Here is an 18,814-nt window from a genome sequence, read left to right as displayed (position 1 = left end):
TGTGTGTGTGTGTGTGTGTGTGACGCGAATGTATAATAGTATGTGAGAAAACTCACTCACTAGTGTTCGTCTGTCTGTATGTATGTATGTATGTATGTATGTATGTATGTATGTATGTCTGTCTGTCTGTCTGTCTGTCTGTCTGTCTGTCTGCATGCATGTATGCATGCATGCATGCATGCATGCATGTCTGTCTGTTTGTCTGTGTGTGTATGTATGTGTGTATGTATGTATGTGTGTATGTGTGTATGTGTGTGTGTGTATGTGTGTATGTGTGTATGTGTGTGTGTATGTGTGTGTGTATGTGTGTATGTGTGTATGTGTGTGTGTGTATGTGTCTGTGTGTGTATGTGTTTATGTGTGTGTGTGTGTGTATGTATGTATGTTTGTATGTGTGTTTGCATGTATGTCTGTCTGTCTATTTGTCTGTCTGTCTGTGTGTGTTTGTGAATGTGTGTGTGTGTATGTATGTTTGTATATGTATGTATATATGTATGCATGCATGTATATGCGTCTGCTTGTTCAACTGTTTCTTCATATGTAAGAAAAAAAGAGTGTCAACCCTCAAAGGAAGGCTCGTAGCATGAGGGCCTCTACATGATCTAAATTACATTGTCAGAGGCGTAAAACAGTAACTAATTACAATTACAGAAATCACCCCATGGCTTATCTTCACCAACCGGTACTACCTACGAGAAATCTCCACCGAGGGAGACAACCACAGGCGCATCGCCCAGGGATTTGAGAACATTGTCTCCCTTGACTTCGACATCGCCCAGGATACGATCTACTTCACGGATGTGAAGAAACACCGCATCTACAGCATCTTCCTCAACGGGACGCGCCAGAAGGTGGTCAGCAAGAACAACGTGCCCAGCGTGGAGGGTCTCTCCGTCGACTGGATTGCAAGGTGGGTGGGTGGGCAAAGGGCAGGCTCCTCATGCTGTGAGAGTAGTATAATAATAATAGAAATGATGATGATGATGATGGTTGTGATGATGATGATGATGGTAATGATTATGACAATGGTACAATAATTGTTTTAATTCTGTTATTATAATAATGAAATAAAAATAATAATGATAATGATACGGATTCAGTAAATAATAATAATGATGTTGATGACAATGATAATAATAGTAATAATAATAATAATAATAATAATAATAATAATGATAATGATAATGATAATATTAATATAATGATAATTAATAATAGTAATAAGAAAAAGACCAACAACAACAATAATTGCTCGGCAGTACTGGGAAACGGAGACAACTGTTCTGGTAAAGGTCAACTAATAATGACGAATTCCAGTCTGTATGTGTTAACGTTGTATCTTTCTCTATCATCGTCCACAGAAAGCTGTACTGGGTAGATGGTCGGCGGTCAGTGATCAGCGTGGCCGAGATGAATGGCACGAATCAGCTGACCTTGCTCAAAGAAGGCATCCGGAGGCCCAGAGCCATTGCTGTGAATCCATTCAATGGGTACGTGCGCAGTATCTATTTTGAGACATCTCCCACGGAGATAAACCAATCAAATTGCATTGTTCCTCTAGACCAACCCCAAAAATCTAGGGGGTCTCTGAATAGTACCTGGGAGCACGCCCGAGACGTCTCCGAATATCTTCTGCCGGGTACGTGACTCCCATGTCTGTCCATCGGCAGTTTCATTCCCCTACGTAAGGTGGTCTGCGGTCTGTTTTATCCTGTATCTATCCTTATGGGAGGGTTGAAGAAGCCCTCCACTTAATGATGAAAATTGTGGTTGATTTGACATAAAATATGCTTTCTCTCTCTCTCTCTCTCTCCCTCTCTCTCTCTCTCTCTCTCTCTCTCTCCTTCTTCTCCTCTCTCTCCTTCTCTCTCTCTCTCCCTCTCTCTCATTACCCCCCCTCTCTCTCTTTCTTTTCAATTTCTTTCCTCTCTCTCCCTCTCTTCTCCATCCCTCACCCCTCTCTTTGTGTCTCTCCCTTCCTCCCCCCTTTCTCTTTTTTCTCTTCCTCCCCCCCCTCTCTCTCTGTCTCCCCGCTCTCTCCCCCACTCTCTCTCTCTCTCTCTCTCTCTCTCTCTCTCTCTCTCTCTCTCACTCTCTCTCTCTCTCTCTCTCATCGCTAATATTAATACAGTATTCCATCTCACAAATACCGGTCGCTCCGATGTATTCCAGCTTCATGTACTGGTCAGACTGGGGCAACCCTCCTTACATTGGACGTATGGGCATGAACGGCCAGAACCTCTCCACGTCCTTCATCACAGACAAGCTAGGCTGGCCCAACGCTCTCACCTTGGACTTTGAGACGAACCGCTTGTGGTGGGCAGACGCCCATCTCGATATTATTGAGTAAGTCATTGTTGGATAGATAGATGGACAGATGGATGGGTGGGTAGATGGATGGATGGATGGATGGATGGATGGATGGATTAATGGATGAATGGATGGATGGATGGATGGATGGATGGATGGATGGATGGATGGATGGATGGATAACAAATGGTTATACATATAATAATATAATCCAATTCATCACATGACATTGAAGTTGTTATTTAGGCTACCACTGATGTCAAAAACAGTAATGGATAACATGTTACTTTCCAAGTACACCAAACGATAAATTTACTTGACACGTTGTTGAGACCTTGTTCCTTGTGGAAGAGAGAGAGAGAGAGAGAGAGAGAGAGAGAGAGAGAGAGAGAGAGAGAGAGCGAGAACTATGTGAATGATGACCGTGTGGGAAACACAGCATTACTATACTTATTATATCCTCCCGAGATTGTGACACTGACTTGACAACTAAGTTGTGGCCCAGTCACGTCAGGAGTCTGATGGAGAGACTTTAAATAAAAACTTCTACCGGGTAAGCCTACGGTTTAATACAATTCGAGGTAGGACTGAATTTGGTAGGCATAAAAATGCTTGAGCCACCCCTAGACTCATAAAGTGTTGGAGAATCGTTTTCATTCCGATATGTTATACTGTAAAAGCTTCAGAACTCATTCAGTGGTATATCAGTATTAATTGTTTTAATAAGAGTGTTTTTACGTCCCTCGCAACACTGTTAGGTCATATAAGGGCCGAAGACCAGAGGTATTACGAGATAGTAACATACGAACAAAAGGAGGATGGATAAGGACAATACATGTTCAATAGGAAAGAAATAGCAAACCACACCAGAGCACCTGCCAACTACCTTAGAAGTCTTATTCAGCTTCATGCAGTGTGTGGTTGTTTTTCTCAAAGGGTGTGGACATGCAACGTGGCTACACTTTGGCATCTCAACACTACCATTCACGCGACTTGCCGTTTTCAATCTGCAGGTACGCCGATCTGGACGGCAGTCACCGCCACATCGTGTTAGAGGGCGTGCCCCACCCGTTCTCTATCTCGCTGTTTGAGGACTACATGTACTGGACCGACTGGAACCATCTGAGCATTGAGCGAGCCAATAAATACACAGGGGAGAACCATGAGATCTTGTGGAACGTCACTCACAGGCCTATGGACGTGCACGTCTTCCACCCGCTCAAGCAGAAGCCAGGTGGGTGGATCTATGTATGAGTGTGGATTAGTTTATGGATATGTGTTTGTTTGTTTGTGTGTGTGTGTCTCTCTCTCTCTCTCTCTCTCTCTCTCTCTCTCTCTCTCTCTCTCTCTCTCTATCTGTGTGTGTGTGTGTGTGTGTGTGTGTGTGTGTGTGTGTGTGTGTGTGTGTGTGTGTGTGTGTGTGTGTGTACTGCCGAACGTGCATTTATGATAATTTATAATACGTCATTATGTGTGTGTGGGGGGAGGGGGGAGGGGGTATGTGTGTATATAAACATGTTTGCTTGTGTATGTTTGTATATGTGTATGCCTGAGCGCATATTTGTGCTTACCCTATACAAATGTGCGTGTGGACATTCTAGTACGTTTGATGAAGTTGCTGCAAATTGTTGCTCACGTTAGGCCCAAGCACACTCGCTCGTAAAGTTTTGACTAATCGCACGACAGCAAAGCTAGACTTCCCCAGAAGGTGAAGAGAGACAATTGGTCTAAAATTGAATCATTTACATACCTACTGCTGCGTGGTGTGTAGAAATGTTCCTTGCGTACGAGGGGGCAGGTGGAGTCAATGTAGTTGTAAAAAACCCTGCAGCAAATAAATAAATAAATAAACAAATAAATACATAAATAGACAAATAAATAAATAAATGAATGAATAAATAAACAAATAAATAATAAATTAATAAATAAATTAATAAATTAACTTAATAAAGAATTTTTAAAAATAAATAAATAAAAAGGTGTATATATGGAAGTTGCTGAATCCCAGCAGTCTGGTGGAGTGCCATCCTTTCAACTTCCCACTTGTCCCTCCCCAGGTCCCAGCCCGTGCGGCGAGAACAACGGGGGCTGCTCCCACCTGTGTCTCATAGCTCCTGGCGGCTCCATCTACACCTGTGCCTGTCCAGACCACTTCATCCTGATGCCGGATGATCAGACATGTCAGGCCAAATGTTCCAGCAACCAGTACAGGTGACACGAATTGTTCCTGATAGAGCTCATCAGCACTCAGCACGATAGATGTGGTTTTGTTTGAATTTTTAGCTGAGAATCATAATCTTAAAAGAGCAGTTTGAATTACAGTGGAGTCTGCTTTAATTAAATTGAAATCTGCGGGGCTGCTGGATTTTGTTCAATTTAGCCGGGTTTTCGGTTTAGAGAGGTTGCTCAAATAGGAGAAACTAATCTGGGGATTATAATTTTTTGTGGTTTACCACTTTTTCGGATTAAATGTGTTCGGTTTAAACGAACTCTAAAGTATAGAGAAGAACACTCATATAAATTAGGGAATTTTATGCTGGGAAAGTTGAAAGAGATCCTCTATGAGGGAGAATCTTGAAATGGAGGACGAGTCTTCCACAGAATCACGACAATTTATGCTGAGAGCTGTGTGCCGACATAATAGATGAACGTGATGGACTGGCTTTTTCCCAACCTTCAACGGGCAAAGAATGTTTATTTGAAGCTATTATTTTGTTGAGTATAAAGAGGGGAAAGTACTTTCAATTAGTATAATTACTGATTTAAAAAATGGTAAGCCAAAAAGTGTTGGGGTCGAAACTTCATCCTGTTGTCAAGTGAGTTGATTAATTTACGATTTTCGAGTACGAAGTATATAATATACGTGCAGTCCCCCCCCCCCCCTCCGGTCTCTGTAAAAGGTGTTCCTGTTAACTCAGAGATGTTGTCAACTCATAGTTTCCCTTGTCTTCTCCATTTTCTCTGTCCTTACACAGTTTCTCATTGAATAATCTTTACAAGACATTTAGTTGAGTAATATGTTCATGCCATCTCAGCTTCCCTGTCCTCATTGAGATCTAAGAGTGTGCCAAATAGTCTGGAAGTTTAGTGAGGGATAGAATTCCTTAGTTCTAAGTTTTGTTTTCATTAAGAGTTTCATGGCACTTGCATCACAATTAAGTCATATAAGTGCCAACGATTAGAGGTTTTACTAGGGAGTGTTATACAAAGAAGGAGGAGGAGAGGTAAGGATGACAGATATTTGATAGGAAAGGAAGGAGCAAACTACACCAGAGCACCCACCACCTACTCACTTAGTTCTAAGGCCATGACGTAACCCATTCCTTGACACACCCTTATATGTATACAGATGTGGCCCTACGGACGATCGCTGCATCCCTCGTGTGTGGAAATGTGATGGAGAGAAAGACTGCAGGGATGGTTCTGACGAGCCTCCTGATTGCCGTGAGTCACACTAAAGACAGTTAACTCTTTGAGGACGTAGAGTACACATAGTATGTCCAATCAGCAGCCGAACAAAAGCAACGTTGTTGCTCATTTTGAATCATCGTACATAAATCATAAACTTGAATTTGCATATTTCATATAACGCATGTTGTTGCATGACTTTTGAAAGTTCAAATAAAGAAAACAAAATTGAAAAATGTAGACCTATAGGAATAAGGGAGGTTTGTTTCTTTTTGAAAGTGCTCCAAAACAGCCTGACTTCGAGCTTTACCTACCCTCAGTGAGCTGATCGAATGATGGTTGGTTGATTAAATAAATGGGGAGGGGGGGAGGGGGTGGTGCTTGGTTGACTAGTGGTGTGTTAGGTATGTAGTCACATTGGTTGGTTGTTGATTGGCGTAGTAATGGATAGATTGATCGGCTGAGTGATGAATTGATGATTATGTGATAGTTTCGATGCTTGTTTAATTACTGACTAAAAGATTGATTGATAGATTTATGGCAACCAAGGAACTGTCCTAAAGGGGTAAGAAACAAGTTTCCCAGCTAATTAGCCTGTAAGTGAAGTAATTATAAAGCTTCAAATTAAACCATGCCCCCTCCCTTCACACACATGCACGCACACACACACACACACACACACACACACACACACACACACACACAAACACACACAAACATGCACAAAACACACACAAAATTGTAAACAGCTTCATGTTCCCTCTAAACCCACAGCGGTCAACTACTGCCCACCGGGCCAGTTCCAGTGCAAGAACAAGAACTGCACGTTCAGCTACCAGGTGTGTGACCTGCGTGACGACTGCGGGGATGGAAGTGACGAGGAGGGTTGTCAGAAGCACAGCTGTGAGCCGTGGCAGCTCCGCTGTGACAACGGCAAGTGCCTGCCCCGCTCCTGGGCCTGTGACGGCGATGATGACTGCGGGGACCGCAGTGATGAGAGGGAGTGTGGTAGGTGCTACTCAAAGCTCATATGAGACACTGATCCTTTGTATATTTTGGCCTCGATTTTAATTTATTGGGAGTTTTTCCACAAAAGTCATGTAACCTCCCCCCCTTCCACCTCCATTTCCCCATTAAAAAAAAAAATATTTTAAAAAATCCCAACCAAAGGTGAACCCAGTCATTGCCTATAATTTGCTTGTCAACAGCAGCTGGTACACTGGGTTCTTGGTAATAACCTCTAATGCACGTTTCATGGGCTTTTAGATAAAGAATAGAAAGCATAAAAGACTACTGTGTTTATGAACAGAATGCACTTGTTCCTGTATTATCGTCCACGCAATAAAGAGAGTTAACTAAGCCATTTATTGAGCCTAATGAACTTGTTCAGGTTTAGGAACCCTATAGTCTGGCGACTTTTCCAAATTTCCAATCTACATATTTTTTTGTAGATAAATAGCTTTGGCATATGCACTTGAACAAGAGCTGTAACAATGTGTTTTATTCATTGCTTAATCTTTGCTGTTGTCGTCCCTTTCTCCCTATTCAATTAATCATTTCCCCCATCCCTAACCATAAAAATAAAATGCCACTCTTCAGGCAACGTGACGTGCCCAGCCAATCAGTTCCAGTGCGACAACGGTAATTGCATCCAGGCCAACTGGAAGTGTGACTTTGACAACGACTGTGGAGACAACTCAGATGAAAAACCGGAGTTTAACTGTGGTAAGTGCTTCTAGGACTTTTGGTCTGTTAGTCTTTACACTACCCTGTCTGTCTGTCTGTCTGTCTGTCTGTCTGTCTGTCTGTCTGTCTGTCTGTCTGTCTGTCTGTCTGTCTGTTCTTCTTCTTTTGAACCCACACTTCACACAACCACACACTCAAACAAACATACAAGTATACGTTTAGCCTTCATTCACACTGAATAGCTAGTTTCAGTAAGAGTTTGACGGCTCTTACAACACAATAAGGTAATATAAGTACCGAAGATTAGAGATGTTCCAAGAGACTAACAAACACAAAAAAGAAGGAGGAAAGATAAGGATGAAAAATGTTTGAAAGGAAAAAAGAGGCACACCACCCCAGAGCACCCACCACCCTCCCACCCACACACTTATTGTATACAATGTGTGTATTCATGCGTTTTCTTTGTTAACGAGAAATTATTTATATTATTTTCTTCGACTCCCCCCCCCCCCCCCCACACACACACACGATCACATCATCACCCATCCCACCCACAAAACACCATCGACTTTTTAAAAGATCCTTCGCAGAAAAAGAAATTATGCTTTTCATAGCTAAGATAAAGATAAAAGAGTCAAATAATATTAACCGTACCGTTCCAATGGTCCTTTCAGAGCAACGAGAATGTGAGGTGGGCTGGTGGCGTTGTGAGACCAACTACCGCTGTGTCCCCAATTGGGCACGATGTGACGGAGAGGACGACTGTAGGGACAACTCAGATGAGAAGGAGGAAAACTGCCCAGTCTGTCACTCCACTGGAGACTTCCGGTGCCAGAACCGACGCTGCATCCCAAAACGATGGATGTGTGACTTTGATGACGATTGTGGGGATAATTCGGATGAGGAGGTCACAAAATGTCGTAAGTAGTGTTTAGACAAATGGTTTGAGGATATCGCTGGAAGATTTTACTTTTTCTTTATGAGTTAAACACACTACGTAATACAAATAGCACATACCGAAGGAAGAGCATTTGACGTAACGCTTAGAGTTAGAGTAGAAGAAAAAGGTGTTTGAGATATACGTTTAACAACCATTTCAACACTGACATTATTTAAGAGGCAGGACTTCTGGACTTAATATCCATCTCCGATGGGACCTAGCCTAGTGAGTGGCAAGCCTTAGAACTTCAAAAACTCCACGTGCGACCAATGTTCAATAACGCCCCATCAGAGATTTAAATAGGAGCCGTCTGCACCACAGCACTGACATGGTGTCAAATGAGCCAGCAGCGCACCATAGAAGAATGGAATACACACACACAACCCACGAAAGGGGAAGGCAGGAAGGGGGGTGGGGGTGGGAGGGGGGGGGGTGTTTCAGCCATTTTTTGTGCTTCTACACATACAGGGAAAAGCCTTTATTGGTGGTGGTGACCTAAAGTTTTCTACTTTGATCTTTAATTCAGAGTTTTGAGTTACAATCATTCTAGCGTGCTGTTTGATACGTACACAAAGCTAATGAATTGCCACTGAGGATTTTGAAAATTAATCTTTTAGTTACTTGCTGTCTCAAAACAATTCACATTTTGTATCACCAGAGGACAGCTATCGGAAGTGTTCTGAATCAGAGTTCCGTTGCGCCAACAACAAGTGTATCCAAGGACGCTTCAAGTGTGACCATGACGACGACTGTGGTGACTCCTCTGATGAGTCACACGCTCTGTGTAGTGGTGAGTAGAGTGGTTCGTGTATGCCACTAAGGCATTAACTTGTAAAGTTTTGAAATAGTAGGCCTATTATTGTTCTACTTCCGAGTCTGATTGGCATCCTAGCAATACTGCTACCCACACAGAATATTATATATTTCTTAAATTAAGGGATATCGTGTTGGAGTATCACCATTGTCTTTGCTATTCCCCAAATATCTTTTACGAAAGCCTGGTGCTTTTTTCTGGGGTTTTTCAGTCTAGATTACTGAAAAGCATACACATATGAACAAGGTGTTACTTTCTTTTAAAACAAATTATGACTACTTAAGTGGCGGTATTAATGTCACTGGCACAGAACTCAACAGATTTTGTTTTCTGTGTGAAACGTGATATTATTCTTGCAAATTTTGGAATCAGTATGGGATACAACACTGTGCATGGTTCCAGTAGTGGGTTGTGAAATGCTTTTCTCTTACCACGTTTTGATTAACGCTTTTTTTTCTTTCTCTTTTTTTTTAAAGATTACCACAAATGCACGCCTGATCAGTTCACGTGTGCCAGCGGTCACTGCACGCACCAGGAGAACATGTGCGATGGCCACCGAGATTGCCTGGACCTGAGTGATGAGTACAACTGTACTGGCACCTACCATGGTCACCACCACTGCCCCAGCAGCGTGTTTGAGTGTCAGAACACCGTACGTCACAAATCTACATGTGCTGCTGATTTATGCTTAATTTTATTATGTTTGGATATTTTGTTTTAGTGTAATATGCTAAATTCTCTTCTGTTCTGTTTTATTAGTTTTTTTTTCTTGCTTGGGTTTGATTTTGACATTTATTGTATCTTTTATTGACTGTTTATTCATTTGTTATACATCTGTTTGTTTTTTTCGTGGGAAAGGGGGGAATGAATTTGGCTCTTTTGTTAATTTTTGTTGTTCGTTTTTTCCGAACTTTCCGTCCATCTGGTCCAGGCATGCTCCATCAACTTATCTAAAATGCTTTGCATTTAAATGTGAAATGTCAAACTATACCCCCCCCACTCCCCCCGGGCCCCCAAGACATTTGCACATACTGCTATGTGCAGTTTTAAACTATAGAATTATAAGTAGAACTAAGAGTTTCATTTCTCAAAAACCTTCATTTATACTGGTGAAAATTAGTCTATAATTGGGAGACTTATCGAACCCTCAGATGTGTGTGCCTCAAAGCTGGCGCTGTGATGGGGCTGACGACTGCGGGGACGGAAGTGACGAGTCTCCTGCGGTATGCAAACAAGTGGACTGCACACAGGGTGACCGCTTTCTGTGTGACAACTTTCGGTGCATCCCTGCATGGCGTGTGTGTGACGGTGTGAACAATTGCTGGGACGGCACCGACGAGGAAGGATGTGAGAAATTTATCTCAATATTTTGTTTGTTTGTTTCAATAAGTTCAAATTTTGTCAGTCGTTTTGCTTGGATAAAAATGGAAAGTAAAAAGGTTGACCAAGTCTTGTTTTCCTCAGATTTGACTAGTGACTCAATTCGTTTATAAAGCAGGGTTTATTTATCAGCAGGAAAACCAAAGGGGGTGGAAAGAAAGGAACAGGAGAGAAGGGGGGGGGGGATATAATCGCTCAAAAGCTAAATAAATTTCAAACGCCTTTGCACAAGAGTCCTTCCAGAGGTAAAGACAAGAACTGTCCTTTTTTTCTCTGCTTAGTGCTGCTTTATAATATATAAAGGTACAGATGAACCTCGCACAGTGTGCTTAGGAGATCGTACTCATCCTCTGTGGGATAGAAATACTGAAGAACACCAAGGAACTGACATGAGAACCTGTGTGTTTTTTTCTGTGACTTTTGTTTATCTCTGTATAATAGAGAATTTTCTTATTGAATATATTTTACTCGTTGATCTTTTCATAATTCTCTTTCTGTTGGTTTAGCGGCTTCCGATTCTCATTTTGATTAAGCATCCATTTAGTATTTCAAACATGTCATATTTCTTGGTTAAAACCACACGACACAGTGTTAATGCAGGCAAAGGTATAATTTTGTTGTGGACTTGGTTTCAATCACCAGGTGACCGAACTGACGAGGAGTGCAGCACCGATCAGTACAAGTGTTCCAACGGCCAATGCATTAACGGGAAGAAAGTGTGCGACAACGCCCCAGACTGTTCGGACCTATCAGACGAGGCAGGCTGTCGTAAGTACAAGCAAACCTGGCCTGGAGGCTTTATTTAGCTTTACTCAGAATGCCGTCATCATCAAGAGGAGCGGGGCGCGCGGGGGGGGGGGGGGGGGGGGTTAGTAACCTTTTTGAGGCTTTATAAAACTAGGAAGCCCCTTGGTTGTAATCTTATACGAAGCCTCCACAAGGAAATGTACAGAAAAATTGTTTCATATTGACCCAAAATATCTTTTAATCACAATTTGATGTTTTCTTTGTGTAAATTCGGTTGCTTTTAAAACAGGAAATAACTGGGTTAGATGTACAGCATGTTGCATTCATTGAATAATAATTAAACATTGATTAATTATAGCAAATACTTAATCAAAGAATGCCAACATTTCTTTCTATGAGGCCTTTGCTGAATTTGACATTATTTTTTATTAAAATCAGCCTAAACAACGGAATTAGAGAAATTTCCAGTTATATGTGTATTTATTTTGCTCAACGATCAGTCCAATTTTATAGGTTCCTTAAGAAGGTAAAATAAATCGAAGTACAAAATCTTTTGTGCATTTACGATCTTTGGCTTAATGCAATATTCATAGGCATTCTCCCTTTTCACTGTTCTTCCCCTGTGGGTACATCATGTATTCAGCTTTTTTAAACGTTTTTTCAGACAAAGGCACAGGTGTGAGTTGCGAGGATGACAACGGAGGTTGTGAGCACAACTGTACACAGCTCAGCCCAGACAGCTTCTACTGCAGTTGTCGTCAGGGGTTCCGTGTTGATGACCAGAGGAGGACACAGTGTCAAGGTCACTGAACAACTTCTTCATCAATTAAAAAACGCACCGGAGTATCAATTAAAAATGTACTCGGCTGTGTGCATACAGCTAGATTCTAATAAATCAATTTTTCTGATTAGAATAAAATTATTATACTATTTCAAAATCAAGAAAATTTAACTCATTTCTTCTGAGCGCAATGCCAAAGAATCTACCTATTATACTACAGATAAAAGTACAACAATTCCTCAGTGTATATGTGTTTGTGTCCTCATGTGTCTATGTGTGTGTATGCATGTTTGTGTTTGTGAGTATAAGTGTGTGTAAGTTTATATGTGTGTGCACTCGCGCGTGTGTGTGTGGTTAAGATGCCAAAATGTGATCTTATGCTATGTATTTATATATATGTAAAGACTGTAATTGTTTTCTCCTCTCCCCTCAGTGGCTGGCACTTACTATTACGCCATCTCTACATTCTTCCTCTTTTCCTTATTGCCATTATTATAATGCTTTTCTGCACTTGTTGTGCATATGCGTAAGTGTACCTAGCATTTGTAACGTCTACTGCCATTGTTAATGACCAAGACAAATTTCTCCCAGAGAGATGAATAAAAATTGTAATTGTCATCATTGTCATTGTCATTGACAAAATGTGGCTGCTGTTGTTGTGCTGATGCAGTATAAACACAACTCATGGACCAGACCATTCTCCCTTTCCTTTTTCTGAACAGATGTGGATGAATGTGCCAACTGGGGAAATTTCTGCCCGCAAAGCTGTGTCAACGTTAAGGGTTCGTTCAAGTGCCAGTGTCACCCCGGCTTCACCGATCCACAAAACAGAGGGACAGAGTGCAAGTCTGAAGGTGAGCCTGGTTTCACGCAACCACAGAGATCAATCATTTAGTTTTCATGATAACATGGTGCAAGGTTGTTAATAAGGTACATGACCACCAAAATATATGTTTTAGGGTTCGGGTACCTGTAATAAGCCATCTTGTCGCTCAATAGTCGACAAAAATATGTTATTAATGTTAAATTATCTATCTATCTGTCTGTTTGTTTGTCTATCTGCCTGTCTGTCTGTCTGTCTGTCCGCCTATCTATCTATCCACCCACCCACCCACCTACCTACCTATCTATCTATCTATCTATTCACCCACCCACCTACCTACCTACTTACCTACCTACCTGCCTACCTACCTACTTACCTACTTACCTACCTACCTGTCTGTCTGTCTGTCTGTCTGTTTGTCTGTCTGTCTGTCTGTCTGTCTGTCTGTCTGTCTGTCTGTCTGTCTGTCTGTCTATCTATCTTCATCTCTGTCTCTCTATGAATGCTAATTTGTTTAGTTTCAACCTCATCATTCCTGTATGTGTATCTGTGTTTGTGTGCGACAGAGCGTAAGTTTGTGATACTGTTCACTGTGGGTGACGAGGTCCGCCAGTACCGTTCAAAAGCCAAGGACTACAGTTCAGAGGTCAGCTCTGGGGTCAGGGCTGCTGCCATCGACATCGACGCGGACAGGCGTCTGGTTTACTGGACTGACACTAACCTGGGGAAGATCTACAGGTGAGCACAGGGCTTAGTGGGTTGTCTTTGTCAGAGGTGTCAGAGGCGATGATGGTAATGGCGGTGATGATGATGACGATGATTTTTTTGGTTTCCTTAATGGGCCTGGCGGACTCCACGAAGAATTCTTCGAGCGAGAGCGAGGCTCTTTTTTCGGCTTCCTTGTCAATATACTTAGCGGCACCTCCACTTGTCCAAATAACTCCATTCGAATTGCCGTTGTTCCTGGGCATTCAAACATATGTTTGACATCCTCCTTTTCATGGCTGCATCTACGGCAACGTGGGCAGAGCTCTTCATTTACGAGTAGAGGTGCCTCTTTGCAGTGACTTTTGATGATGATGATGATGATGATGGTGATGATGATGATGATGATGATGATGATGATGATGATGATGATGATGATGATGATGATGATGATGATGGGTTTTTTCTTGAACGCATGCACCATGGCGCATCATGCAATATAAGCAAAGATGTATTTTATTGCATTATTGTAGTTTTTTTTTTTTTTAAATCACATTCCTGGAGGAGCTCAAAAGGGCAAAACATCAAACATCTTTGAAGTGTCATAAAATAGTAATTGAGAAATACTTAAGTATCCATAAACTTTTTGTTTTTTTCTTATTGTACTTACAACAACAACAACGATGATGATGATGATGATGATGATGATGAGGATGTTGCTGATGATGATGCTGCTGCTGCTGATGATGATGATGATGATGATGATGATGATTATGATGGTGAAGCCCTTTACCGGGCGAAACGTTGAACCTGTATTAAATTTGAAAAATCTACAAGTATCAACCCTTTTTTATTCCCTGCTACTTACAATGATGATGATGATGGTGATGATGATGGTGATGGTGATGATGTGGATTTTGATTAACCAAAACTGAAGAAACCCTGGTCAGTATGGATAATGTACAGGTCATTCCATGGTAGTATGAGCGTTTAATTAGGTGTTGCACTTGTGTTTGTTACACTTGTTTCATTTGAAAACTGCAGATATCTATGTGATACCAATCGCCGAGCAAGATACTGAAGGTCGCGATTTATTTTCTGAGAAAAACATTATTGAACAGGCAACAACATTATCTTAATCAACTTCTTTCTTCTTATGGTGCAAGTCAACACCTTTATTTTCGTTGAAATTGTCTGTCTAGTGTCTAGTGTTTTGCTAATTAGTGCTTTGCTTCCTGAATGGAGAGAATTTTTATCTAGTATCTCGGTCTTTCTGCTTTGATATTGTATCCCTCTCATCCTGGGTTGTCCCTGACAGGTAGAGTCGAAGCCTGCCTCCTGATGGACCTAAATCATGTCAATAAGGGCATAAGAACACCTGTATGTTAAAAAAAAAGTCCTCTTCATGTATTATACCCTACTATGAGCAATTCTGTGGGTTCGAAGGCAGTATTCCCTTGTATGTGACGTACTGACAAAACTATTTCCTTGGAGGAGGAATTCAGAGACGGAAGAGTAAGAGTGTGCTCCTGATAAAAGCGTCTCTAAGCTGAATCTTCTATCCTGTATATACACTCCACTCCTATCCCCTACTCATAAACAATCAGAAACTTCTGTCTTCTTTTTGTATAAGTTTATCATAATTTGCTAACAGTTTATTTAGAAACTTGGGAATATGATAAGAGAAAAGAAGACAAATGGAAATTAATTAAGAGAATAATGCGAACAAGCTATAGAAAAGAAAATGTAATATAATGCATATTAATGTACAAAAGAGCATCCATGTTCATGTGTGTTATTTCTCCTCTGAAAGAATTTTGAAACACAGATAGATCTCTCCGGGATACTTCTTTCACACAAGTCCTTGACAAGCAACATCCACCCATTTTGTTGCTCTCCTCCCACCTGGTTCTTACAAGATAATTCATATGTACTGGTGTTATAATAATAAATGAATTGTTTTGTCTCAGAGCCTCAATCCCACGTGACGAGAAGAAAAAGGCAGTGGCCCAGGATCTGGAGATCTACAACTCCTACCACCCTGAAGGACTTAGCGTGGACTGGGCAGCTAAGTAAGGGGTTTTGTTGTGTTGGGATTTATCGATGCTCCATCTGCTGTTGTTGACTTAGCTGGCTTTGTTGTCATTGTCATTGTCGTTACTTCGTCTTTGTTGTTGTTGTTGTTGTTGCTGCTGCTGTTGCTGTTGTCGTTTTCGTTTTTATTGTCATTGTTGTTGTTGATGTCATGGTCGTTGTTAATGTCATTGTCATTGTCGTGCTTATTGTCATTGTTGTTGCCATCATCTTCATCATCTTTGTCGTTGTCATTGTTCTTGTAGTAATCGTTGCTATTGTTATTGTTTTTGTTTGTTTGCAGCGATAGCGTTATCTATTGATTTTTCTTTCGATGTTGTTGATGTTGAGGTGATTGCTTATGATAAAAACTGTGGGGAATGATATTTGACCTTCTTGTTGTTGTAGGTGGCGGTAATATTATTCTTCTTGTCTGCTGTAGTTGCAATTGTTGTTGATTATGTTGTGCTTATTAATCACCCCTTAAATAGGCTTTCTAAAGAAGAAGAAAACAGACACAACCATGCTGCAAGAGACACTGGCATGCCTTTAGATCAGTGGGTCTCTTGTTGGGCTAGAATGAGGGGGGTCCTAGTTCAAATCTCTGATGGGACTCTACTCTCTTGAACTTGATTTGTTTGATCAAAGAGAGGAGCATATGGAAAGAGAATGTTTAGATATTGAGGGAGGAGAAGGAAGGGGAGATGGAACAGAAAGTATTACTCCTCCTGTTATCTATCTATCATTCTGTCTGTCTGTCTGTCTGTCTGTCTGTCTGTCTGTCTGTCTGTCTGTCTGTCTGTCTGTCTGTGTGTCTGTGTGTCTGTCTGTCTGTGTGTCTGTGTGTCTGTCTGTCTGTTTATCTGTCTGTCTGTCTGTCTGTCTGTCTGTCTGTCTGTCTGTCTGTCTGTCTGTCTGTCTGTCTGTCTGTCTGTCATGCTATTTGATTTTATTAATGTATAAAAGTGTCAGGAGCACAATTTAAAAATTGTCTGCTGTTTCATCTTATAGAAACATCTACTGGACAGACTCCAATTCTCGAACGATATCAGTCGCCAACGCTGATGGGTTCTACAAAAAGGTTCTGATCTATAAAGACCTGCGCTACCCAAGAGCCATTGCAGTACATCCAGGCACAGGGTGAGCATGGTTATCGAAATGTTACGTCACGCCACCTGTCGTTCTGTCTGACTATTTGTATCTGTCTGTCGACTCGCATCTATATGTCTACTCGAATCTGTAAGTATAAGTTGTCATTTCTATCTGTGTTTCAAAAAATCTGCCTATACGTATGCCTATATATATCTCTCTGTTTATTTCTCTTTAGATCTCTGTATAAATAATATTGATTCTATGGTTTTGTTTTCCTCTCCTTTTATCCCTCCCCCTCCACTCTCTGCCTCTCACTCTCTCTCTCTCCCTCTCTCTCTCTCTCTCTCTCTCTCTCTTGCACACACATGCTCTGTCTGTCTGTCTGTCTGTCTCTCTTTCTTTCTGTCTCCCTCTCTCTCTCTCTCTCTCTCTCTCTCTCTCTCTCTCTCTCTCTCTCTCAGATTTCTCTCTCTCTCTCTCAGATTTCTCTGTACTTTCTCTCTCAGATTTCTCTGTACTTTCTCGATTTCATTGTTCCTGGGTTCAATAAAGTGTTCTGAGTATTAACGTGCACGAGCTGTGTGTGTATGTGTGTGTGTGTGTATGTGTGTGTGTGTGTGTGTGTTTGTGCGTGTGTGTGTGTGTCTGTATAATATATATATATATATATATATATATATATATATATAAGTGTGTGTGTGTGTATGTGTGTGTATGTGTGTGTGTATGTGTGTGTGCGTGTGTGTGTGCATCATCATCATCATCATCATCATCATCATCATCATCATCATCATCATCATCATCATCATCATCATCATCATCACTCTCACTGAGGTAAAAATAAGGCATCCAGAAATTTTAAAAGGGGAATTTGTCATGGTATCTATAAAATCATTTTTTAAAATGTGAATTGAATTCGACTCTGTGGAGCTGTGATGATCTGGCATCAGCCTTAGGGAATGTGGCTGGTTTGTTTCATCCCTATTTGCAAAAATTCCAAGGTGAAAATGTAGGTGCAACTTCAGTGACCATTGTGGAAAGATCAGTGCCAATGCAGTAGTCCTCTGAATTAAAATATATATGTACTTCTGTCGTATAATATGGTAATATGCTGTTAATTTTTACTTGTAGATATTCTTTTTGAAATAGTAGCACATGTTTTCACGGATGGTTTGTGAGAGCCTCTGGTAGGTCATTTTTCTTTTCTTTTCTTTGATTGTTCCTGTTCATCTGTCTGTCTGTCTGTCTGTCTTGCCTTTCCCCTTCCTTTTAAAGTAAGTTAGAGACCATAAACCGGGTACTGCACTACAACTACGGTAGACTTCTCTTATTTTTCCTGTCCTCATCTCATCGATAAATCAGATGGTACCCCTTTCTATCGAAGTGCGGTACTGGGCTTATTGTGCCATTAATGTACTTCTCTTTACTCACCATGGTTTTCATCCGCAGCTACATGTACTGGACTGACGCCAGCGTTTCCCGGCCTCGTATTGAGCGTGCTTGGATGAACGGCGAGCACCGGTCAGTCCTTGTGTCCACTCGCTTAGGTGTACCCAGTGGCATCACCATTGACTTCTACATGGGAGGTCGTGTGTACTGGTGCGACAGCAAGGAGAATCTCATCGAGTCAATGAAGCCCGATGGGACAGATCGTGTAGTTGTGACGGCCACGGGTAGGTCACTGCTGGATTAAGAACTACTGTCGTTGTAGTTGTTGTCATCACCACAGTAACTGTTGTAATATCTTTATTATCTCCTTTGTTTCTATGGCTGATACCTCTCTTCTTCTTTTTCTTTTTCTTCTTCTTTTTCTTCTTCTTCTTCTTCTTCTTCTTCTTCTTCTTCTTCTTCTTCTCCTCCTCCTCCTCATCATCATCTTCATCATCATAGGTCAGTGCCGTTATCCTCCTCCTCCTCCTTCTCCTCGTTGATACACCAATAGAGCTAGTTATTATTTTGTTTTTTTTAAAAGAATGTGTTCACTATAAATGATTTTTCTCGTTCCTCAGCGGCTTACAACCCGGTAGCACTAGATGTGTTTGAGGGCCAGATGTA

General features: G+C 41.3%; 1 protein-coding gene across 1 annotated transcript in view; it reads left to right on the top strand.

Annotated features, from left to right (window-relative positions):
* Nucleotides 1-18,814, top strand: part of LOC101848679 (low-density lipoprotein receptor-related protein 2) — a gene marked incomplete in the record, with an annotated part of 87,528 nt that overhangs the window by 62,568 nt on the left and 6,146 nt on the right. The window contains 20 exon segments of the mRNA XM_035971461.1: nt 652-910; nt 1,362-1,490; nt 2,173-2,346; nt 3,324-3,544; nt 4,368-4,521; nt 5,660-5,754; nt 6,493-6,726; nt 7,318-7,443; nt 8,079-8,324; nt 9,003-9,134; nt 9,635-9,810; nt 10,310-10,505; nt 11,181-11,306; nt 11,950-12,087; nt 12,789-12,920; nt 13,456-13,627; nt 15,565-15,666; nt 16,679-16,807; nt 18,209-18,432; nt 18,769-18,814. The exon segment at nt 18,769-18,814 is cut by the window's right edge and continues 134 nt beyond it. Of these exon segments, the coding sequence (XP_035827354.1) occupies nt 652-910; nt 1,362-1,490; nt 2,173-2,346; nt 3,324-3,544; nt 4,368-4,521; nt 5,660-5,754; nt 6,493-6,726; nt 7,318-7,443; nt 8,079-8,324; nt 9,003-9,134; nt 9,635-9,810; nt 10,310-10,505; nt 11,181-11,306; nt 11,950-12,087; nt 12,789-12,920; nt 13,456-13,627; nt 15,565-15,666; nt 16,679-16,807; nt 18,209-18,432; nt 18,769-18,814 (3,211 nt within the window).

Source organism: Aplysia californica, unplaced genomic scaffold (assembly GCF_000002075.1).
Source record: "Aplysia californica isolate F4 #8 unplaced genomic scaffold, AplCal3.0 scaffold00440, whole genome shotgun sequence".
In the NCBI taxonomy this organism is placed as follows: Eukaryota; Metazoa; Mollusca; class Gastropoda; order Aplysiida; family Aplysiidae; genus Aplysia; species Aplysia californica.
The sequence above is the reverse complement of the archived record's forward strand: the minus strand, read 5'-3'. Positions and strand labels throughout refer to the sequence as shown.